The sequence below is a fragment of the Oryx dammah genome, unplaced genomic scaffold, assembly GCF_014754425.2.
Source record: "Oryx dammah isolate SB20612 unplaced genomic scaffold, SCBI_Odam_1.1 HiC_scaffold_12, whole genome shotgun sequence".
NCBI lineage: Eukaryota > Metazoa > Chordata > Mammalia > Artiodactyla > Bovidae > Oryx > Oryx dammah.
The window spans coordinates 460,520-486,472 of NW_024070196.1; the positions used below are offsets into that span (position 1 = coordinate 460,520).

General features: G+C 39.0%; 1 protein-coding gene across 2 annotated transcripts in view; it reads left to right on the forward strand.

Annotated features, from left to right (window-relative positions):
- Positions 1 to 25,953, forward strand: part of KLHL2 (kelch like family member 2) — a 168,376-nt gene that overhangs the window by 36,829 nt on the left and 105,594 nt on the right. The window contains exon 3 of one of the 2 annotated variants that reach the window (XM_040251321.1): positions 4,333 to 4,439. In XM_040251321.1, coding sequence (XP_040107255.1) covers positions 4,333 to 4,439 — 107 coding nt within the window. Of the gene's footprint in view, positions 1 to 4,332; positions 4,440 to 25,953 lie in introns of those variants that run through there. The other variant, XM_040251322.1, reaches the window with a different exon arrangement.

The following is a 25,953-nucleotide window of genomic DNA, read 5'->3' on the forward strand; positions in this document are numbered from 1 at the left end:
TTTCAATATGCTTTCTAGGTTGGTCATAACTTTTCTTCCAAGGAGTAAGAGACACATTAGTCCACTCTTATCCAAGGTTTCTGTTACCGTAGTCAAAGTGTTCTGGTAGTGTGATGGTATTGTCCTGCCTGCTCCAGCTTGAGATGGGACTCACCCCTCTGCCCAGTGTGTCTCAGCCATTCGTCACTCAGCTGCTCTCTTGGTTGTTAGGTTGACTGTTGCAGTGCTTGTTTTTAAATGACCCTTATTTTACTTCATAATGGCCCCCAGTGCAGGAGAAGAGATGCTGGCCATTCAGAAATGCCAAAGATAAGCTGTAAAGTACTTTCTTTAAGTGAAAAGTGTAAATGTTCTTGACTTAAGAGAAGAAAAAAACATCATATGCTGAGGTTGCTAAGATCTGTGGTAAGAATGAACCTTCCATCTGTGAAATTGTGAAAAATGAAAAAGAAATTTGTGCTAATTTTGCTGTCACACCTCAAACTGTGAAAGTTATAGCCACAGGGCATGATAATTGTTCAGTTAAGATGGAAAGCACACTAAATTTGTATAGTAAGGTATTTTGAGAGAGCAACAGTCCATTCACATAACTTATTACAGTATAGTTATTGTTTTATTATCACTTGTTAATCTCTCACTATGCTTAATTTATCAATTAAACTTTATCATGAGTATGTATATGTATGTATGAGAAATAACAGTACATACAGGTTTCAGTGCTGTCTGCGGTTTTAGGGATCCATTGGAGGTCTTGTAATGCCTTCCCGATGGTTAGGGAAGGCTTCTGTATATACAGAAATAATAGGGTCTTCTAGTCTTAGGAATTCACTCCTTTGATTCCTGAAAACCAAAGAGTATGTTGATATATTTGGGTATGATTTATTTTCAAAGGAATTTTTTTCCTGAGAAGGACCATTTTTTATGATGTTTCACTTGGGAGATGAGTATCTATCTTTTTTCTGTGTCATTTGAGTTTTATATGAGGCCTGTGTAACCCCTGTTCTTCTCCAGACTTGAGCTTAGAAGTTATTCTCTTTCCAAAGCTTTCCTGGGCTTGGCTTGTGTTAGGGCCTGGCTTGTGTGCTGTGTACTCCAACCTCCCACACTTGCCCTAATAGCTGTCAATTCATTTTGTAATTGTCGGTTAGCTTGTCTCTTTCCCATCCTCCAGGGTAGATTCCTTACTATCATGGGCATTGTCTTATTTATTGTGGTAAACATGTGGTAAATATGTTATTGCTGGAATTGAATACTAAAACTAAGCGTGTCTTTGATCTATAATGTGGCATTACACTCCATGTGACCTATCTCAGGGTGTGACTTCATACTGGTTTGCCTTTGTTTTTATCTTATTAGTTAATTAACATCAGCTAATAAGCTACTATTATACCTTGGTGGCTCTGATGGTAATGTTTCTGCCTGCCATGCAGGAGACTTGGTTTGATCCCTGCGTCAAGAAGATCCCCTGGAAAAGGGAATGGCTATCCACTCCAGTATTTTTTCCTGAAGAATTCCATGGACAAGGGATCCTGGTGGGCTGTACTCCATTGGGTTGAAAAGTTGGACACAACTGAGCAACTAACTGATATTAATTACCTTACCAATAGCCAGTAAGGCCAAGATAATTATGTGATAAAAGGTTTGGATCAATGAGTAATTATAATTGAAGCTGAATGTAATTATGTGGTTTTTGAGGTGTTCAGTGTAATTCCATTTAAGTTCCATCTTGAAACTAGAGCACTAGGAAGGATTATTGACAAAAGGAAAAGAGACATAAAGATGAAGTTGACTCACGTTTGAGCTCTGTGCAGATGGTCATGGTGGGACACCTGGATGGCTCTGCTCACCCCAGCATCACTCTTCTCACGTGCTCTTTTTGTGCCACACTCCCCGTGGTACTCTGCTACTTCAGGTCTCCGTCCAGTAGCATCTGCTCTTCTCTCTGTGTGAGATTCTCTTGCTTCTCTCCATCCAGGTAATACTTACCTGTGATTAGAACTCAGCTAAGTGCAGTAGCTGCAGCGTGCCTTTTCTAACCCCAAGTCTGATTTAGATGGCTCCCCTGTTCTAGTGTCTTCACTCTGGCACTTTCTACTTTGTTCTGTAATCCTTGCATTATCAGACCTTTCTGCTAGTCTCCTTAAGGGCAGAGAAGATCTTGCAGTGCTTTGTTGAATTTGATTTTTCTAACTATTTTTGTAGTGGTAGTGCTAAAAACCCACTAAAACTGGGCCTTTTGTAAACTATATATTGAATTCTGCATTGTATCTGGTGTACAGTATGTCTAATAAAAAATGGCTGTTGTTTATACTTTCTATTCCTTGTTTTATTCAAGCTTTAATGAGTCTTAAAATCACATAGCTTTAGATGATTTTGTAAACCAGAGTCCTTAGATTTGAATCCTTGCATTGCCACTAGTGGTGACTTTAGACTGCTTATTCATCTTTACCTTGGTCTCCCCAGCTATACATTTTAAGGGTAGAAATTACAATAACATGGACCTCATAAGACATTGATCGGCGAAGGCAATGGCAGCCCACTCCAGTACTCTTGCCTGGAAAACCCCATGGACAGAGGAGCCTGGTAGGCTGCAGTCCATGGGGTTGCTAAGAGTTGGACGCAACTTAGCAGCAGCAGCAGCATAAGATATTGATAGGGTCTAAGTGAAATTATGCATGTGGATGGAGCTCCTGCATAACATCTTCCTGAAAAACCACTGACTTCCTCCTGCTTACTTGAGAACCCATGGAATTCATAGACTTGCAGAGTGGTTTCAACTGCTCAGAGTGTACTGTGGACTTTGTCAGTTTTCCACATTGATCCGGGGGAATTTCAGAGAGTGATGTGCCACCTCTGGAGCCTAACAGGCAACTTGCCTTATGTCTCATTATAACCCATGCTTCAGTTTACAGGGCACAGTGAGCTTATCACTGGGATGTCCGTCCTCACTGGGGCTGGGTTGGCCCCTTTTCTTACAGTTTCTTCTGTACTGGGAGGGAATGTGAGTACCAGTAGGATCTTCAGAAGTTTTGGTGTGAACTCCACAGAAATAGGGCTTCCCAGGTGTCTCAGTGGTAAAGAACCCACCTGGCAATTCAGGAACCGCAGGAGATGCAGGTTAGATCCCTGGATTGAAAAGATCCCCTGGAGGAGGAAATGGCAACCCACTCCACAGTTCTTGCTGAGATAATCCCATGGACAGGGGAGCCTGGTAGGCTACAGTCCATAGGGTTGCAAAGAGTTGAAAACGACTGAATCGACTGAGCTCACACAGCACAGCACATAAAGAAGTTTGAAAGTGGTGTGTAAAATGGATCACTCAAAGACTGGGTTAAGCTCCAGTGAAAATGTTTCTTGTAAGCTATTAGAAATTGCAGAAGCTGGTAGGTACCCTTGTGGGGAATGGGGATAGTTGAGCAGGAGGCCCAGTGTCACCTAGGTACACTATACTCATGAATTCAGTGTCAGGATATTTGAGGTGCAGAAAGGACTTTGGGCTCATCACACCTTGTTTCAGTCATCAGCAATGTGATTGCCAGTAAGGTTGATGGAGTCCTCTTCTTTTTTCTGAAATCAATGCTAGCAAAGTTTTTTCCCAAAAAGATACTCTGAGATATTCTTATTTAGCTGGAGCGTTTCATCTAGCAGCTTATATAGCTTTATGAGAAGTGTTTATTGCATGTTTTTGAATGCATTAAAATGCATATCCATTAAAATGGATATTTTAGAACTGGAAGTGTAATTATATGTCCTGAATAACTTTTAAGGTAACAAAATGCTTTTTAATTTTATGTGTGGTAATATTTTCTGACTTTGAAGAATGAGATGTTTTCTACTGGAAAATGTTCTGATTAAGTTAACCTTCGAATGCTCAAATGGCTTTGATGCAGCAAGTAGTTGAATGTAACTTTACCTTTGCTTCATGACCCAGGATATTTCCTGTGTCTGTATAGTTTTGGTACTTTGATCCAATTTAGTTTTCTATGTGTGTTTTATTTTGTCTTGTCTTAGTGTCATACCACCATCTGCCACTTCTGTTGATGCAGTTCTTAATATAAACAACTTTCCCTTCATACTCCATTGATAATTTGCTGCCAGTAACTTTCATTAGGTTAGATAACAAAAGCAAAATTCTGAGTGAGGGCAAAGGCATGTTGGCCTATGTCATGGCTGTTTTATTTGTGCTTCATGTTTGGGAACTCGTTTTTAAGGATGGCAGTTTTTAGTTAAGTCTTCAGAAAATTGGGCTTTCACTGTAAAAGTTTTGCATAGGATGTTCAATACATTTACTGTTGTTATCATTTAAATTTTTTCTCTCTCTCTCGTAAACAGTCAGAATTTGCTGTGTGATGTCACAATTGTGGCCGAAGACATGGAAATTTCTGCTCATAGAGTGGTGCTGGCTGCCTGTAGTCCTTACTTTCATGCCATGTTTACAGGTACGAAATGTTTTGCTTATGGATGTTTATAAAATGTATACAGATTTGGGCTTTTCTTTCCACATTTTCTTTTTTTTTTTACTTATTTTTGGCTGCATGCAGTCTTCCTTGCTTCACGAGGGCTTTCTCTGGTTGTGGGGAGAAGGGGCTGCTCTGATTGCAGTGATGGGTGACTCATTGTGATGGCTTCTCTGGTTGCAAAGCACAGGCTCTAGGCACGCGGGCTTCGGTAGTCGCGGCACACAGGCTCAGTGGGTGCAGCTCGCAGGCTTTAGAGCACAGGCTCAGTAGTTGTGGCACATGAACTTAGCTGCTCCATAACATGTGGGATCTTCCCGCACCAGGGATCAAACCCTTGTCCTCTGCATTGACAGGCAGATTCTTACCACTGTGCCACCAAGGAAGTCCCAGATTTTCTTTTCTTATTAACATTTTATTGTTATGAAATTAAGCATTGTAGTAGAAGAAAATGCTACTGTTTTGTTTTAAATTACTCTTCATCTCTGTTTTATATTATTGTTATGTTGTGTACATACGTGTGTACATTACATACAAGTACAATTTTATGCTCAGCCTCCCCCTTTTGCATTTATATTTGCATATATTGGCTAAGTTTGCCTCCTTGCAGTTTATAAGAGCTTTTAGCACTTTCTTATTTTGACAAAAGTAAATTGCTTTTACTGTTCTGCATTTCTTCAAAGGATTTTAACATTTGCCTCATCACTGTTTATAGTGAACAAATAAATGTTTAGTAAATGCCTTTTGATTCAGCAATATAAGAAAATAGAGTGGATACTTAGTTACAAAAATACATAGAATAATTTTAGTATTTCGGACAAAAAAGGTAGTTTACTCATGCCATACTAGAAGCTGTTAAATTCATTTTTCTGTCTTCAAACCCTTTAAAAAATACAGTTGATGTACAGTATTTTGTTTTAAGAGCACTGTTTAATGATTTGGCATTTGCATGCTTTATGAAATGGTCAGATGGTCACTATATAAGTCCTTTAGCCACATATCCCCACACAGAATCACTATAGTATCACTGTCTTTATGTTGTGTATTACATCCCCATGACTTTATTCTTTTCATAATTATAGGTTTGTATCATTTAACTATTCACCTAATTCTCCCCCTTTCCACCGTACTCACCTGTGTCAGTCTCCCGTTTGTTCTCTGTGTGTGTTGATTCTGTTTTCACTTTATTTTGTTTGTTTTGTTATCTTTGATTTCACGTATGAAATCACCTAGTATTTGTAGTCTCTGTTTGACTTATTTCACTTACATGATATCCTCTAGGTATATCCATGTTGTTGCAAATGGTAAGATTTCATTCTTTTTTATGCCTATTCATATTTCATTGTATGTATACCATATATTCTTTATCCTTTTATCTATCAGTGGACAAAGGTTGCTTTTATATGGTGGCTATTGTAAGCAGTGCTGCAGTGACTGTAGAGGTGCACATATTTTTCCAGTTACTGCTTTTGTTTTCTTTAGGTGTGAAGAAGGTGGAATTGGTGAATCATATGGTAGTTGTATTTTTAATTTTTTGAGGCACCTCCATACTGTTTTCCATAGTGGTTGTACTAGTTTACAGTCCTGCAAACAGTGCACAAGGGTTTTTCTTTACATCTTCACCAATATTTCTTATTTGTTAACCTCTTGAAAATAGCCATTCTGACAGGTATGATATAGGTCTTATTCAGATTTTGATTTGCATTTCCCTGGTTATTAGTGATGCTGACTACCTTTTCATATGTCTGTTGGCCATCTGTATGTCTTCTTTGGAGCAATGTCTATACAAGTACTCTGCCCATTTTTATTTTTGAAGTTCAGTTGTATGACTTTTTTGTTTATTTTGGATGGAAACTCATTGGATGGTTCATTTGGAAATACTTTCTTTCACTTGGTAGGCTGCCTTCCTAGTTGTTGATAGTTTTCGCTGTGCAAAAGCTTCTTAGTTTTGTGTAGTCCCATGTGTTAATTTTTGCTTTTGTTGCCCTTCCCTGAAGAGAGAAATCCAGTAAATATTGCTTTGATCATACTGTCTTGTTTTCCTCTAGGAATTTTATGGTTTCAGGTCTTACATTAAGTCTTTAATCCATTTTGAGTTTATTTTTGTGCATGATATTAGAAAGCAGTCCAGTTGGATTCTTTTGTATGTAGCTGTCCACTTTTCCCAGCATCATTTATTGAACAGACTGTTTACTCCCCATTGCCTTCTTTGTTGGAGATTAATTGACCATTTAAGTTTCGATTTATTTCTGTACTCTCTATTTAGTTACATTGACCCATGTATTTTTCTTTTTTTTGTACTAATACCAGACTATTTTGATTCCTGTAGCTTTGTAATATAATTTAAAGTCAGGGAACATGATACCTCCCTCTTTGTTCTCCTTTCTTAAGATTGTTTTGGCTATTTGGGGTGTTTCCAGACAAATGTTAGAATTATTTGTTCTAGTTCTCTGAAAAGTATCATGGGTATTTTGATAGGGATTGCATTGAATCTATAGATTACCTTAGGATTTATGATCATTTTAACCATATTAATTCTTCAAACCCATGAGCATAGTATTCTTTCCATTTGCTTTTGTTGTCTTTAGTTTCTTTCATCCATGTCTTATAGCTTTCAAAGTACAAGTTTTATGCCTCTTTGTTGTATTTATTCCAAGGTATTTTATTCTTTTGGATGAAATTGTAAATGTGATCAATTTCTCTTTCTGATAGTTTGTTATTAGTGTATAAAAACACAGCATGTTTCTGAATGTTACATTTTTATTCTATATCTTTACTGAGTTTATGTATTAAATTAATTCTGATAGTTTTGGGTAGCATTATTAGGATTTTCTATATATGGTCATGTCCTCTGCAAACATTGACAGTTTTACTTCTTCTTTTCCAATTTAGATTCTTTTTATTTATTTTTCTTCTCTGTTTGCTGTGGGTAGAACTTCCAAAACTATGTTGGATAAAAGTGGCAAGAGTGGACATCATTGTCTTGTTCCTGATTTTAGAAGAAATGCTCTCAGCTTTTCACCATTGAGTATGATAACTGTGGGCTTGTCATATATGGCCTTATTATATTGAGGTAGGTTCACAATATATATATTGTGCTCACTTTCTAGAGAGTTTTTTTTTTAAATCATAAATGGATATTGAATTTTATCAATAGCTTTTTGTGCATTTGTTGATATGATCATATCATTTTTATTCAGTGTATTAAAGTGGTATATCTCATTGATTGGTTTGTGGAGTATTAAATCATCTTTAATCAGATGTCTCTAGGATAAAGTCCACTTGATACAGTATATGATTCTTTTGGTGCATTGTTGATTTCAGTTTACTAATATTTTGAGAGTTTTTGCACCTGTGTTCATCAATGGAACTGGCCTGTAATTTTATTTTTGGGGTGGTGTTTTTGCCTGTTTTGGTAGGGTGATGCTGATCTTACAGAATGCATTCCAAAGTGTTCCTTTGTCTTTGGTTTTTTGGCATAGTTTGAGTTGGTATTAACTCTTTTAAGTGTTTGATAGAATATCATCTATTGGTCCTGGATTTTTCTTTGTTGGTAACTTTCACAATTATTGGTTCAGTTTCATTACTGGTAACCAGTCTTCATATTTTATGTGTCTTCCTGATTGTCTTTGGAGATTGTATATTGCTTGGAATACATCTATTTTAAATTGCCCATTTTGTTGATGTATACTTGTTCACAGTAATATCTAATGATCTTTTGTATTTTTGTGGTTTCACCTGTAATTTCTCAATTGTTTATTTGGGCCCTGTCTTATGAGTCTGGCTAAAGAGTTATTAATTTTGTATATCTTTTGAAAGAACTAGCTCTTCCATTGATCTTTTCTTGTTTTTAGTCTTTATTTATTTTTGCTCTGATACTAATTATTTCTTTCCTTCTACTAACTGTAGGTTTTGTTTATTTTAATTTTTCCAGTTCCTTTGGGTATAAGCTTAGATTGCTTTGAGATTTTTTCTTATTTCCTGAAGTAGGCTTGTATGACTGTAAACTTTACTCTTAGAACTGCTTTCGCTGTGTTCCATAGACTTTGGATTATTGTGTCATGTTTGGATTGTGTTTCATTTTAATTTGTCTCCACATTTTTATTTCCTTTTGATTTCTTCAGTGTCCTGTTGGTTGTTCAGTGGCATATTGTTTAGGCTGCATGTGTTTGTGCTTTTTCATTTTTTTTCATATTGATTTTTCTTCTCATACTACTGATATGATTTCTGTCATCTCAAATTTATTCAGATTTGTTTTGTGGCAACATATCCTGGAGAACGTTCTTTGTGCACTTGAATGAGTATTCTGCTGCTTTTTGCTTATGTTCTGATTGAGCCCAGGTCTCCCGTGTTACAGGCAGATTCTTCACCATCTGAGCTACCAGGGAAGCCCATATTCTGTATATACATAGAAAATTTATCTAGTCGAATGTGTTATTTAAGGCTAATGTTTCCTTACTGATATTTTTTCTGGATGATCTGTCCATAGATATAAATGGGGTGTTAAAAGTCCCCTACTATTATTGTAATCCTGTTGGCTTAATTTATTTAGGTACTCCTGTGTTGGGTTTCCCAGGTGGCACTAGTGGTAAAGAAGCCAGTGCAGGAGACATTAGAGATGCACGTTCAATCCCTGGGTTGGGAAGATCCCCTGGAGAAGGGCATGGCAACCCACTCCAGTATTCTTACCTGGAGAATCCCATGAACAGAGGAGCCTGGTGGGCTACAGTGCATAAGCTTGCACTGAGTCAAACAAGACTGAAGTGACTTAGCATGCAGGCACGCATGTTGGGCATGTATACATTTACAGTTATTATATCTTCTTGGGATTGATCCCTTGATCATTAGGTAATGCCTGTCTTTGTGTCTTGATAGCATCTTTGTTTTAAAGTCTCTCCTGTCTGATATACATCTGCCACCCCAGCTTTCTTTTCATTTGCATTTATGTGGAATATTTTTTCCGTCTCTTCACTGTTAGTCTGGGTGTATCTTTAGATCTGAATTAAGTCTCTTGTAGGTAGCATATGTGTGTGGTAAGTTGCTTTAGTTGTGTCTGACTCTGTATGACCCTGTGGACTGTAGACTTCTTGGCTCCTCTGTCCATGGGGATTCTCCAGGCCAGAATACTGGAGTGGGTTGCCATGTCCCCCCCCCAGGGGATTGGACCCGCATCTCTTATGTCTCCTGCATTGGCAGGCAGGTTCTTTACCACTAGCATCACCTGGGAAACATACAGATAGGTTTTATTTTTTTAATCTATTCAGCCATTCTGTCTTCTGATTGGAGCAGTGTTTATTTTCATTTAAACTATTGATGTATATGTAGTTCTTGCCATTTTGTTAATTGTTTTCTGGTCATTTTTATGGTTCTCTTTTGTTCCTTTTTCTTTAATATTCCTATTAAAAAATCATGTAATTTAATTAATTTAAAAAGATTTATTTATTTGTTTGTTTCTTTTGGCTGTGGTTGGTCTTTTCTGCTGTGTGTACTTTTCTCTCGTTGCAGCGAGTGAGGTCTGCTCTTAATTACTGTGAGAGGTCTTCTTGGTTTTTCTTGTTGCAGGTCACGGGCTTTAGGGCATGCAGGATTCAGGTGTTGTGGCAAGTGAGCTTAGCAGTTGTGGCTCATGTGGGGTGGTTTTACAGCATATGAGGTCTCTTCCTGGCCTAGAGATCAAACCCATGTCTCCTTCATTGGCTGGCAGGCAGGCTCTTTACCACTAAGCCACCAGGAAATCCCTGATGATTCTCTTTTGTTATTACCATAAGGTTCATATATAACAACCTGTGCATGTATATATGTGATTATTTTAAATTGACGATCTCTGCAGTTCTAATGCATTGTAACTGCCCTGCATTTTTATTTTTACCTCCCTTTATTTAATGTTTTTTATGTCATATTTTACATCTTTTTGTTTGTATATCCCTTAACTATTTATTGTAGCTATAAATGATTTTACTATTTTTGCCTTTTTACCTTCCTTCTAGCTTTTAAGTTGATTATCTACTACTTTCACTATTTGTTTGCCTTTACATGTGAGAATTTTCATGTTTCTGTTTGGAGTCTTTTTCACTTAGAGAAATTCCTTGAATTCATTTCTTATTAAGTTGGTTTGGTGGTACTGCGCTCTCTTAGCTTTTGCTCATTTGGAATACTCTTCCTCTTCCCCTTCAAATCTGAATGAGAGCCTTGCAGGTAGAACATCTGTGGTATAGATTTTACTGTTTCATTACTTGGAATATCATGGCACTCCTCCTGGCCTGCTGAAGTTCTTGCTGAAGAGTCAGCTGACAGTCTGGGGTGTTCTCTTGCTGCTTTTTAAGATTTTCTCTTTCTCTTTAATTTTTGCCGTTTTAATTACAGTGTGTTGTGGTGTGGACCTTTTTTAAGTTCCTCTTGTTTGAGATTCTTTGCTTCCTCTCACTGAATGTTTATTTCCTTCCCTAGGTTAAGTAAGTTTCACCTGTTATTTCTTCAAGTAACTTCTCTGCCCTTTTTTGTCTTTTTCCGGTACCCCATAATACGAATGTTAGTATGCTTGATGTTGTCCCAGAAGTCTCTTAAACTACTCTCATTTTTTTCAAATTCTTTTTTTTTCTGTTCACCTTGGATGATTTCCACTACTCTGTCTTCCATGTTACTATTATACTTCTCTGTATCATCTAAAATACTTTTCCTTCCAGTTTCTTTTTTCTGGGTATTTTATCTTCACGTCTGTTTGGTTTATTTTTATATTTTCTAACTCTCTTAAAATTCTCACTGTGTTCATCTAATTCTTCTCCCACATTCATGGAGCATCTTAATGATCATTAATGAGAACTCTTTATCAGGTAGGTTGCCTGCCTCCACTTCTTTTAGTTCTTTTTCTGACGTTTTGTCTTATTCCTTTGTGTAGAGCATATTTTGCTCTCTCCTCATTTTGCCCAATTTTCTGTATTTATCAGGTAAGTTGGTTATATTTCTGGATCTTGGAGAAGTGGCCTTATATAGTTGACATCCTGTAGGGCCCAGTAGCTTGCTCCCCTCCTATTTCAGAGCTGTATGTTCTTAGGGTGCCCCCTATGTGGACCATGTGACTCCTTCTATTGTGGTGGGAAGAGTACTGTGGGCAGTCTGGTAGGCAAATTCCTGGTTCCTGGCCTGGTTGGCTGCAAGACTGTGCCCTGCATAGTGGCTGTAGTCAGGCTGGAGGTTGGGATCGGCTTCCCATGAGGCTGTCTGCATGACCCTGGTTGGGCCACAGGGCTGCTGCCAGCTTGCTGGTGTGCAGATAAGCCCCTGGAGCAAATAGTCTATAGGGTGGGTCCCAAAATGGCATTGCCAGCACCAGTGTCCTTGTGGTAGAATGACATCCCCAGAATGGTTGCCACCAGCATTGGTGCCCTCAGGGTGATCTCTTGCCTCTTGGGAGCCTCTCTAAGATCAGTATATAGGTCTAGCCCAGGCTTCTTTCAAACTACTGCTTCTGTCTCTGAGTGTATGAGATTCTGCACATCCCTGAAGCAGCTGAGTCTTTTCCTATAGCCTTCTTGCTCTCCTCCATTCAGGCCCTTCTGGCCTTCAAAACAAGATGGTGTAGTGGCTTGTCTTCTTGGTGTAGGATTCCTGGGCTGGGGACCCTGATGTGGGGCTTGGAACCCTTGCTTTCTGGGGAGAACCTCTGTAATTGTGATTATACTCTTGTTTGTGGGTTGCTCATTCAGGTGAGTTAGATCTTGACTAGGTCTTGTCATTGTCCCTTCTTCCCTTGTCATTGTGGTCCCTTCTCTATGTCTTTATGTGGGAGATATCTGCTAGTCTTCAGGTCATTGTCATTTATACTTGCTCTGTGAGTAGTTGTAATTTGGTGTGTCTGTAGGAGCTGGTGAGCTCCAGGTCTTCCTACTCTGCCACCTGGCCACATCCTCCCTTAACTTGATTCTTAAGAAAACAAAAGCTAAACATCCAGTATAGTACTGTTCAAGAAAATGAAGTTATTAAAGAAATGCTTGTAAATACATAGTTATAGAAAAAAGCACAAATGTAAATCTATTCATACTTTAGAAACTTAAATATTTCCTATGCCTAACATTTTGCTAGATACTTCAAGGGGTAATAAACAAAATTAGCACACTTTTTGTACCAGTAATTTATTAATATCATTGGAGAAATAAGTTGTACACACTTTATTTTTATGTTTTTTTGCTTTTTGTCAAAGGGTGGTTTATTAGAGTGGTCAAGGTGCAAGCGTTGAACAATCCAAGCAGACTAACAGCATGGCGTGTATTAACAGATGTGCACACTTTAAATACATAATAGTTTGTGGAAGATCTGTTCAGAGCAGTAATACAGATAGTGAGGACTGTGATGAACAGCATTGAGAGATGGAGATCTGACATTTCTTGAAATGTAATGAGTACAAAGGGTTTATACACATTAAAAAAGTGCAGAGGCAATGTGGAGAGAATAGGCTTGGTGTTTTGAGAGTAGTGAGGACTCTGGAGACCACCTCACTTTTCAGCCTGTTACATTCTTGTTCCTGAACTGAGTTAAATAATCAAGAATGTAAGAAAGGGGACTTCCCTGGTGGCCTAGTGGTTAAGATCTGCCTGCCAGTTCAGGGAACATGGGTTTGATCCCTGGTCTGGAAGGTTTCTATACCCTGCAGTGGTGCCTCAGCACCACAGCTCCCGAGCCCACACTCTAGGGCTCATGTGTTGCAACTGCTGAGCCCATGCGCTGTAACTGCTGAAGCCCACACACCTAGAGCCTATGCTCTGTAACAAGAGGAGCCATTGCAACAAAGACCCAGTAGCCAAAATAAGTAAATGAATAAATTGATTAATTATAAAAGAGACAAATGTAGGAAAGACAGTAGAGGGGTTGTAAGCCATATTGGGCAAGTGATTTGGGGATGGTGCCTTTAACTGTGGCTGATTAGAAAAGTTAGAGAGGGACTAGTCACATTTTTGTGTCCTAATTTCACTTCAGTGACCATCTTATTTATTACTCCTGGAGACTTTTTCCAAACAGAATTTCTAGGTTTGTAAAAGGAGTATTTGATCTGCACTGTGTTGGCCTAATTTAGGAGTTCCCTAGTCAAGTGCCTTCCTTCAAGTCCTTGTTAGAATTACTGAATCTGGGATCATTAGTCTCTTCTTCAGTTTTGGCCTCAATTTTCCCTTTGGAAAATGAGGATAATAATAGTACTTCCTACGATTCTTATAAAGATATATGAGATCATGTATGTTTGCCCTTTATTTGGCACATAGACAATGTTCAATTAATATTAGCATTTTCATGGTTATCATTATTATTTTTTACCCTCAATTCCTAAAGGTTGTTGAAAGGGTAAAAGATTGAAAATGTCTTAAAGTAAACATCTTTTAATAAAGATTTTATTTTCCAGTTACAAAATGTAATGATTAATTTAAAATTACAAGATCAGAGTTAGTTTCCTTTCCCTTCAAAAGATGACATTTATGAGTCTCCAAACTCCCTGAGCCTTTGACGTCCAGAGATCTCATTATGTCTCTGTTTTTCTTCCCTGTTTACTTTTTAATCTAAACTACATTTTAGCTTCTCTCATTTCTTTCTTTCATCCTTCCTTTTTTTTTTTAACCTAATGATTCTCACCTCTTCATATTTTAGTTGACATGCAATTTTTGAATTTTGCCTAATGATGAGGATGGGACCCTGAAGATGTTTTGATTCTATAAGTACTCCTATTGTCTGTCTCAGTTAACTAGTAGCTGGGTACTTCTTGCAGTTCAGCCTGTTTCTGCCTGAGAATACTTGGTCAAATCTTAGATTGCTATGCCAAGGTGCAAAATGGGAATACTATGTTAATTTCTGGCACATATAAAATATGAATTGAGTACCTTGATTGTGACTTTTACAGTTTTATTGAGGCATATTTTACATTGTAATTTTCAGTGATTTTTAATAAATTTACTCAGTAGTACTGCCATCACCATAAATCAACTTTATAGCATTTTAGTCCCTACCTAATATTTTTGAGGCTCATCCATGTTATAGTATATATCATCTGATTGTTCCTGTTTATTGCTAAGTAGATTCCATTGTATGAAAACAGCACATTTTGACATATATTTACCAGCTGATGGACATTTGGATTGTTTCCAGTTTCTAGCAGTTATGGCTAATGCTGCTGTGAACATTGACATGTAGTTCTTTGTATTTATATTTAACTTTTTAAAAATTGCTATATTATTTCTGCAAGTGACTGCATCATTTTACATTCCTACATTATGTATAAGTGTTTCCATTTTTCCACTTCCTTACCAACATTTGTTACTCTTTTTTTTTTTCCCAGTTGTGGTCATTCTTATGGATGTGAAGTGGCATCTCTTACAGTTTCAATTGCACTTCCCTGATGACTAATGATGTTGAGCATCTTTTCATGTACTTGGTAGGCTAGAATTTTATGGTTCTTTGGTAGTAGATATTATTTACCTTTCTGGCAATCTTTGTTTATTTTCTTCTTTTGAATCCACTAAATAGCAGTTTGGCAGAGATTAGGTAAAATAAGACGTGGAGATTTGGTCTGGGGGGTTTAGTGTACATATATTTAAGATTTGCTAGATTATGAACCCATTGTTTGTCTGTTTTCCTGTCTGAAGTCTTACTGTATTTATATTATCTTTCATAAAAAATATGAGGAGGCCCACAAGTAGACCTTGGCGTGCTTCCATGCTGTTAGCGCTGTGATGTTTGAGTCCTCTGGCTCAGTGATCCACTGTACACAGACATGTCTGCAGTGGCACAGGGCTACCCTGTATTCCTCTTGTTCCTTGTGATTGGCCTATTTGGAAATGGGGACTCCGCAGATACTCTTTTTGGCCCTTGTTTTTCATCTCCCTTAAACTCTCAGTAAAATTTTCTTTCAAATTATATCACCTAAAAAAGAATTCTGTTACTCTTCTTAGTTCCAAGTGTTCTGGTAGAAGAAGGGAAGTGAAAAGTAATTATGTGATGTATCACTGGTTTTTCTTTTGTGAAGTTTAGATTAAGGCCAGGTTGTTTAACTGTTACTTGAAAAAGAATATATCAAATTGATTTTTTGTGTTTTTATTCATTTATCTATCCTTTTTTGCTCATTTTGGTTGATGGTGGCATGCAGGATCTTTGTTCCATGACCAGGATTCGAACCCAGGCCCACTGTAGTGAAAGTGAAGTCTTAACCACGAGACCACCAGGGAAATCCTGGGTTCTTGTGTTTTAAAGTTACTTGCTTGTGTATAGATGTGGCATTTAGAATGCCCTTTTCCTTAACACATATATTTGAGGCTTCTTTTGTGCCACAGGCTAAAATATCTGAAATCTAGTGGGAAATAGGAAATTATTTTCATTCTTCTTTTTGGGGAGTGCTTTTTGATCATTTCTTTTGTCACATTGAACATCATTTAATAAGGTAAATTACAATAGAAAGAGAGATTATCATTTGTGTAAGATGTGAGTTTCTTTAAAAGTTGCAAGCATGTTATATTTGTCTTAAGATTTGTGCTTTTCTTCATCAGTTCAGTTCAGTTCAGTCGCTCAGTCATGTCCGACTCTTTGCGACCCCATGAATCGCAGCGTGCCAGGCCTCCCTGTCCATCACCAACTCCCGGAGTTCACTCAGACTCACGTCCATCGAGTCCGTGATGCCATCCAGCCATCTCATCCTCGGGAGTCCCCTTCTCCTCCTGCCCCCAATCCCTCCGAGCATCAGAGTCTTTTCCAATGAGTCAACTCTTCTCATGAGGTGGCCAAAGTACTGGAGTTTCAGCTTTAGCATCATTCCTTCCAAAGAAATCCCAGGGCTGATCTCCTTCAGAATGGACTGGTTGGATCTCCATGCAGTCCAAGGGACTCTCAAGAGTCTTCTCCAACACCACAGTTCAAAAGCATCAGTTCTTCGGCGCTCAGCCTTCTTCACAGTCCAACTCTCACATCCATACATGACTACTGGAAAAACCATAGCCTTGACTAGACGGACCTTAGTCAGCAAAGTAATGTCTCTGCTTTTGAATATGCTATCTAGGTTGGTCATAACTTTTCTTCCAAAGAGTAAGCGTCTTTTAATTTCATGGCTGCAGTCACCATCTGCAGTGATTTTGGAGCCCAAACAGATAAAGTCTGACACTGTTTCCACTGTTTCTCCATCTATTTCCCATGAAGTGATGGGACCGGATGCCATGATCTTTGTTTTTGAATATTGAGCTTTAAGCCAACTTTTTCACTCTCCTCTTTCACTTTCATTAAGAGGCTTTTTAGTTCCTCTTCATTTTCTGCCATAAGTGTGGTGTCATCTGCATATCTAAGATTATTGCTATTTCTCCCGGCAATCTTTATTCCAGCTTGTGTTTCTTCCAGTCCAGTGTTTCTCATGATGTACTGTGCATAGAAGTTAAATAAGCAGGGTGACAATGTATAGCCTTGATGTACTCCTTTTCCTATTTGGAACCAGTCTGTTGTTCCATGTCCAGTTCTAACTGTTGCTTCCTGACCTGCATACAGATTTCTCAAGAGGCAGGTCAGGTGGTCTGGTATTCCCATCTCTCTCAGAGTTTTCCATTTTATTGTGATCCACACAGTCAAAGGCTTTGGCATAGTCAGTAAAGCAGAAATAGACGTTTTTCTGGAACTCTCTTGCTTTTTTCCATGATCCAGCGGATGTTGGCAGTTTGATCTCTGGTTCCTCTGCCTTTTCTAAAACCAACTTAAACATCAGGAAGTTCACAGTTCACGTATTGCTGAAGCCTGGCTTGGAGAATTTTGAGCATTACTTTACTAGTGTGTGAAATGAGTGCAGCTGTGTGGTAGTTTGAGCATTCTTTGGCATTGCCTTTCTTTGGGATTGGAATGAAAACTGACCTTTTCCAGTCCTGTGGCCACTGCTGAGTTTTCCAAATTTGCTGGCATATTGAGTGCAGCACTTTCACAGCATCATCTTTCAGGATTTGAAACAGCTCAACTGGAATTCCATCACCTCCACTAGCTTTGTTCCTAGTGATGCTTTCTAAGGCCCACTTGACTTCACATTCCAAGATGTCTGGCTCTAGATGAGTGATCACACCATCGTAATTATCCAGGTCGTGAAGATCTTTTTTGTACAGTTCTTCCATGTATTCTTGCCACCTCTTCTTAATGTCTTCTGCTTCTGTTAGGTCCATACCATTTCTGTCCTCTATCGAGCCCATCTTTGCATGAAATGTTCCCTTGGTATCTCTAATTTTCTTGAAGAGATCTCTCGTCTTTCCCATTCTGTTGTTTTCCTCTATTTCTTTGCATTGATCGCTGAAGAATGCTTTCTTATCTCTTCTTGCTATTCTTTGGAACTCTGCTTTCAGATGGTTATATCTTTCCTTTTCTCCTTTGCTTTTCGCTTCTCTTCACAGCTATTTGGAGTACTCATTGAGCACCTTCTGTGTGCTGGGTGTTATCCTCGGCTTTGGGGAAAGGAAGAAGGGTTAGAGAGGAAACAGTGTTTCTTATTTTGCTGACTGCTGTGAGGTACATTAAATAGGGTATTGCACATAAAGTGCATATGACTTTAGTCTGCATATGACAGAGAACTCCCCTTAAGGTGGTTTAAATAGCAAGGAAATACATTCTATCATAACTAGAAAGTGAGCTGGTCACCAAGGATCCTCTTCTGTCTGTCTTATCACCAAGCTGTACTCACTAAAAATTTTATCCTTTAATTGCTTCCCCCATGAATGCAAGATGCCTACCAGAGTGGACCTAATATCTCAAGGAAGGAAAAGGGTTATCTCTCTCCTGTTTTCTTTTAGGAAGTAGGAGACCTGTTCCAGAAGTTACTCAAACTAGAGCCATATTGGCAGGGAAATGCATGTACCATGTTTGCCTTAGATTAGTTGTAGAATTGGGGAATTTTGTACCATACCACCATAGCCAGTGCCTGGCAGGGGCATTCGGGTCATCTTGCCAGAAGGAAGATACCAATATGTTGGTAGCAATAATGATTGGAGGGGTTGACACATGTAACTTGAAGAGTAATGGATTTTATTTATTAAATGTGGCTGTAATTTGTCATTCAAGTCTTAGTGTTTCAGCATAGTATAAAGTGTCTATTATACTTTTACTATTTTTTCAATTTTTTGTGTGCTAAGCAGTAACTAAAGTTGGAATCATATGCACTTTTTGTTGATCCTAGGATTTGCCCTTTTAAATCTATTCACTTCTTAGAACATCAGAATGGGTAAACACAGTTATCAGTTTGTTCTGGGCTTCAAGAGTCCCGATTAAGGTCCTTGAGATGGAAGTGTTTCCATCCATGCCGGGGTCCAGCCCAGGTGGATCCAGGGAATTCGAAGGGTGGACGGAGTAGGCGAGTAAAGACTTATTTATTTATTAATATAAGATTAGACTAGGAAGAAATAGTGTAGTAGGAAGATTAAGTGGAAGAGGCTGATTAACTTGGGTTACGTGGAAAACCAATAAAGCTCCAGAGGAGGAGCTTGCACCGTCTACGTTAGGCCGCAGGCGCCCGTTTGAATATCGGAGAGTGCCCCGCCTTGGACTCTCTCTCTTAGGGATCTTAAAAGCGGGGACAAGTAAGTAGACACAGTGAGCCTCCACATTCCAAGGGATCAGCCTGAAAAGGAGAGGGAGGGAGCAAGAGAAAAAATCAACACGGGGGAGGCCAGGCTTGTGCAAAAACCCCCTCTAACTTTATTATTTAAAAGGTGTTTATATACCCTAAATTTTACATAATGGAAGATACAGAGTCGCGCCGGGGCAGCAGTCCTGACCCTTTCTGTATATCTTTTTTGTATACAAAAGGTCTCAGGTGATTTATATTATCTTCTGGCCAGGAGGCTTGCTAGCACTTTTTTGGCTCTCTTTCTTAATGAATGTTAATCTCGTTTCCCCTGAAGTGTTTTTCCTTAATCTGCATCTCCTTAAAGCATTAAAGTTATATCTCTGTAGAACAAAGGTGCAGTGGGTTATAACAAAGAAGGTACTTAACTCAAAGATCTAATGTTGCTAATACCAGGCCTACTACTTGTTTTTCTATATACCAACTATATCTAAAAATAAAGGATATGAAAATTTGGCAGCAAGTATTGGCTCAACAAATGAAACTTTTAATCAGTCCTATTCTAATGACTTTGACTCCTTGGAAGCCCCTACATTCCTAGGATGTTTTAAGCTTCCTGTGCCTCCTGCGGTCAGGAGGCCTCAAACAATCACATGTGCAGCTGTAGGAGTCCTGCAGGCAGGCTAGCCATCAGAGGGATTTTTGGATTGAAACACTCTTTCAGATGCAGAAGACTAAAGCCCTGAATTGACTTTATCCAGAGAATATCAGAAGAGTGGAAAAGCAGGCAGATTCTTATTTTTGGGAGGTGGATGCTCAGGAAATTCCGCAGGGAAAACCTGAGGTCTGATTAGCCTTGCCATCAGAGCTCTGCCGCATGACCTTGTCACAGGTGGAATTCCTCACGCTGGCTCCCGGCACATCCATATGTATGTCCGTAAATGTTTACAATTTGGAGGTCTTCATTTCTTTTGTCAAGAAAAGTACAGTGTTCACTAGTGAAAGTGCTTAGCTCTACCTGTATAGTAACTTTTCAGTAAATGTTTGATGCCTGAAATCCTTCAAAGCTAGAACACAATAACTTATGTGTTACTGGGTTGGCCAAAAACTTACTTTGGTTTTTAAGTAAAAATACTGGATTGGCTAAAAAGTTGGTTTGGATTTTTCTGTTAAGATTTTATGGAAAAGCCTGAATGAACTTTCTGGCCAACCCAATAAAACACACGTTTTTCATTTTTACCAAGAACTTTATGAACAACGTCATGACTGTTTTGTTCCATTGCTGTTGTTCAGTCGCTCAGTTGTGTCCGACTCTTTGTAACCCTGTGGACTGCAGCACACCGGGCTTCGCTGACCTTTAGCATCTCCTGGAGTTTGCTCAAACTTGTATCTGTTGAGTTGGTGATGCCATCCAGCCATCTCATTCTCTACTGTTCCCTTCTTCTGCCTTCAGTCTTTCCCAGCATCAGGGTCTTTTCTAATGAGTCAGCTGTTCGCATCAGGTGGCCAAAGTATTGGAGCTTCACCATCAGTTCTTCCAGTGTATATTCAGAGTTGATTTCCTTTACGATTGACTGGTTTGATCTTGCAGTCCAGTGGACTCTCAAGATTCTTCTTCAGTACCACACTTCAAAGACACTCAGCCTTTTTTATTGTCTAGTTCTCATGTCCATATCGGAGAAGGCAATGGCACCCCTCTCCAGTACTCTTGCCTGGAAAATCCCATGGACAGAGAAGCCTGGTGGGCTGCAGTCCATGAGGTCGCCAAGAGTCGGACACGACTGAGCGACTTCACTTTCACTTTTCAGTTTCATGCATTGGAGAAGGAAATGGCAACCCACTCCAGTGTTCTTGCCTGGAGAACCCCAGGGACGGGGGAGCCTGGTGGGCTGCCGTCTATGGGTCACATAGAGTCGGACACGACTGAAGTGACTGAGCAGTAGCAGCATGTCCATATAAGACTACTAGAAAAACCATACTTTTGACTAGATGGACCTTTGTAGGCAAAGTAATTTCTCTGCTTTTGAATATGCTATCTAGGTATGTCATTGCTTTTCTTTCAAAGGAGCAAGTGTCTTTTAATTTCAAGGCTGTGGTCACCATCTGCAGTGATTTTGGAGCCCAAGAAAATAAAGTCTCTCACTGTTTCCATATCTATTTGCCATGGAGTGATGGGGCCTGATGCCATGATCTTAGTTTTCTGAGTGTTGAGTTTTACCAGCTTTCTCACTCTTCTCTTTCACTTTCATCAGGAAGCTCTTCAGTTCCTCTTGCTTTCTGCCATGAGGGTGGTATCGTCTGTATATTTGAGGTTATTGATATTTCTCCCTGCATTCTTGATTCCAGCTGTGCTTCATGCAGTCTGGCATTTCATATGATGTACTTTGCATATAAGTTAAATAAGCAGGGTGACAATTACAGCCTTGACATACTCCTTTCCCAATTTTGAACCAGTCTGTTCATGTCTGGTTCTAACTGTTGCTTCCTGACCTGCATACAGGTTTCTCAGGAGACAGGTCAGGTGGTCTGGTATTCCCATCTCTTGATGAATTTTCCACAGTTTCTTTTGGTCTGTACAGTCAAAGGCTTTAGCGTAGTCAATGAAGTAGAAGTATGTTTTTCTGGAATTTTCTTGCTTTCTCTATCATCCAGGGGATATTTGTAATTTGATCTCTGGTTCCTCTGCCTTTTCTAAACCCTGTTTGTACATCTGGAAGTTCTTGGTTCAAATACTGCTGAAGCTTGAAGGATTTTGAACATTACTTTGCTAGCATATGAAATAAGTGCAATTGTGCAACAGTTTGAACATTCTTTGGCATTACCTTTCTTTGGGATTGGAATGAAAACTGACCTTTTCCAGTCCTGTGCTCACTGCTGAGTTTTCCAAATTTGTTGGCATACTGAGTGCAACACTTTAACAGCATCATCTTTTAGGATTTGAAATAGCTCAGCTGGAATTCCATTACTTCCACTAGCGTTGTTCGTAGTGATGCTTCCTAAGGCCCACTTGACTTTGCGTTCCAGGGTGTCTGGCTTTTAAGTAAGTGTTCACACCATCATGGTTATCCGGGCCATCAAGATCTTTTTTGTATAGTTCTTCTGTGTATTCTTCCCACCTCTTCTTAATATCTTCTGCTTCTGTTAGGTTGATACTGTTTTTTTTCTTTATTGTGTTTACCTTTTGATGAAATTTTCTCTTGGTTGGTATTTCTAATTTTCTTAAAGAGAGCTCTAGTCTTTCCCATTCTTTTGTTTTCATCTATTTCTTTTCATTTTTCGCTTTAAAAGGCTTTCTTATCTCTCCTTGATAGTCTCTGGAAGTCTCTGTTCCATTATCCTCTGCCATTTCTCAGACAACTTCATAATTCCATCTTTTGGAAGCTTTATCTTTTTGAGTGAAGAACTGTTCCAGGTGCCTTTTACAGTTTTCCAGGGAATTGAAATTTTTTTTAATTAAGAGAATTTTTTAAAGACTAAAATAAATGGACATCTGAAGGTGCAATATCTGATGAATATGGCAGATGAATCAAAAATTCTCAGCCAAGCTGTAACAGTTTTTGCCTGGTCATCAAAGAAACACATGCTTATGTATTATTATCCTGATGGGATAGTATGCATTTTCTGTTGACTAATTCCAAATGCTTTTCTTTGAGTGTTGCTTTCACTTTCCCGTCTAGTTGGAAATAGTACTTGTTGGAATTAATCATTTGGTTTTCTCCAAGGAGCTCATAATAGAGGATTCTCTTTCTCTCCTACTATATACACAGCATCACCTTCTTTGGATGAACATTGGCCTTTGGTGGGGTTAGTAGTGGTTCATTTCTCTTGCCCTATGATCTCTTCCATTCCACATTCTTGTACAGTATCCACTTTTCATCATTCATCACAATTTGTTTTAAAATTGGAACATTTTTGTTACACATCAGTAGAGAATTGCGGTGGAAATATTGCCAAGAAGGGTTTTTTTTTCCACTTAACTATGTGGAACCCAGACATCAAAAAATTAATATAATGAAGCTGGTGCAAATGGTTTTCAGTGCTTAGGTTGGGTATTGTTGAGTATATTGATTATCTCCCATGTGAGGTAACATTGATTATGTTCAGTTAATGTCTCCATCAATTCCAACTGGTCTACCCAACTGTGAGACATAGTCCAGCGAGAAATCTCCAGCACACAACTTCACGAATCACTTTTGATATATTTGCTGAGTCATAACACCTTCTCTATACATTGCAGAAATCTCTCTTTTTTTTTTTTAGTTGCATTTTTAGTTGCATTTCAGTTGCAGTAATATGCTGAAAGTGTTCCTTTTTCCAGTATTAAAATGGCTGTACAATAATTCACCAATTTTAATGTTTTTTAAAATGCATGCTGATATGATAGCACATATACAGTACCCAATACTGTACTGTACTGTATGTGCTTAGTCATGGCTGACTTTTGCAGCCCCATAGACTGTAGCCTGCCAGGCTCCTCTGTCCATGGGATTCTCCAGGCAAGAATACTGGCGTGGGTCGCAATATACAATACAAGCTAACAATATTTTTCAAATGAAGTTAAAGACAGCTAAGTGCTACTAGAGCCAGCTCACTGAAAAAACTGGACAAACTTTTAGGCCATCCCAGTGCTAATTGTGTTGAAAGGTGCTGCACTTCAAATTGGCACTTGTTTTACTTTTCACTTTTCTAGTCATTTATTTATCCAGTCATTATTTATTGGATATCTACCATAGGTCAGGTATTGTGGGATACAGAGGTAAGAAAGATATTATCTGTACTCTCAAGAGGCTTAAGAATCCAAGTGGGGAGAAGCAGATATTAGTATGACAGTGGATTTGTAGGAGGTAACCTAGGGTAAGAGCCTAACCTAGCCTTGGGTCGGTCATCAGCAGATAAGCCTACTTGGAGAGGTTCCAGCTGAGTCTTGAAGACTGTGGGAGTTAGCCTGGGGAATGAGGGCATAGGGGAGACGGATGATGAAACTTGACAAAGACAGTAAGGTAGGAAGTTGCTGGATGTGTGTGGAGAACTATACAAAGTTCCTTCCTTATATAAATTAAGACTGGAAGTGGCAGAGAGGAGATTCGATGGTGAGGCAGGGGTGGAATGTGGACAGGGCCTCCATGGTTTAAACGGGAGGAGCCGGAGGCTTTGAGCATCACAGTGGTGTGGGGTGCGTCTTACAGCAACACCTTAAAAACTATAACATGAATAATAGCTTGGCAGAGAACTGATAATTTTTTAGTCATGCATATAAATTAAAGTCAAATTGGCTTTTATCTCGACTGTGCCCAAGTCCTGAGGAATGAATTTACTCCTTGAGAACTAAGTACAGGGCTTTATGCTTGTGTGACTCCAGGCCTTGTGGGCTTTTGCACATGGCTGGGGCCATAGAGGTGAATTAAGAGTGGCCTTTTGTTAAAGTCCAGGTAGGAATTAGGAAAGTATTCTCATGTTTGTCACAAAAGAACTTTTAGATGACACAAATCCTGTCTAGCTACAAGGTCCAGAGAGAGTAGGACAAAGGAAGGTGCCTTATATGTAAGTTAAGAATTATGTTTCCATATTCTTTGCTTTCCCCCTTTTCTGAAAAGGAAAAAGTGCCGAGGCAGCAGACACATAGCCCAATACCTTGTCTTCCTGCCATTTAGCATGTAACAGAAGCATATCATTAACTTTCTCTCTTCCCTTATAATACCACTGGATGTTTCACCCCAGGAGGTAGCATAGTAATTTTTCAGATATTTTAGCTCTTAGGAGAATAGCTATTTTTTGAGATCTTGTGAAAGATGATCTCCAAGGATGCGGGTAGTTAAATATGTGTACTGTGCTCAGTTGTGTCTGACACTGCGACCCTGTGGACTGTAGTCTGCCAGGCTTCTCTGTCTATGAAATTTTCAAGACAGCAACACTGAAGTGGGTTGCCATTTCCTTCTTCAGAGGATCTTCCTGATCCACAAATGGAACCTGGATCTCCTGTGTCTCCTGCACTGGCAGGCAGATTCTTTACTACTGGGCCACCTGTCTCTTTACAGTGTTTTAAGTCTGCAAAAGAATTTTGTATAATTATGGATTTCTCTAGGCTTTTATGATAGTTTATGGTACAGTATAAGTTCAGTTGCTCAGTTGTGTCCAACTCTTTGCGACTCCATGGACTGCAGCACGCCAGGCTTTTCTGTCCATCACCAACTCCCGGAGTTTACTCAAACTCATGTCCATTGAGTCGGTGATGCCATCCAACCATCACATCCTCTGTTGTCCTCTTTTCCTACCTTCAGTCTTTCCCAGCATCAGGGTCTTTTCAAATGAGTGAGTTCTTCACATCACATCAAGTATTGGAGTTTCATCTTCAGCATCAGTCCCTCCAGTGAATATTCAGGACTGTTATCATTTAGGATGGACTGGTTGGATCTCCTTGCAGTCCAAGGGACTCTCAGAGTCTTCTCTAACACCACAGTTCAAAAGTATCAATTCTTCGGCACTCAGCTTTCTTTACAGTCCAACTCTCACATCCATACAAGACAACTGGAAAAACTGTAGCTTTGAGTAGATGTAGGCAAAGATAGTACAGTATACTATACCTGAAAAAGAAATTTTCAAGAAATCTGGAAACCATTGTGTTGTTTTTCTAACAGGCAAGGGATGATGGCATTGTTTTCATACTTCTTTTATCTTTGATGCTGAAAGCTTGGCTTCTCTGTACAGAGGTGCCAAATCGAATGACAGAGACAGAGTTTTGGGGGAAGTAGAGAAGAATTGCTTTATTGCTTTGCCAGCAAAGGATGACACAGTGGCCTCATGCCCGCAAAACCACGTGTCCCTTCCTGGGAAAGAGAGAAATTCTGTAATAATTGTTCAAAGAGGGCATTATCAGTCCATGGACATTCTGATGGGTTGGTAGTGAGATTAGTAGGAGTCAGCATCATCAAACTTCAGGTTCAGCTGGTC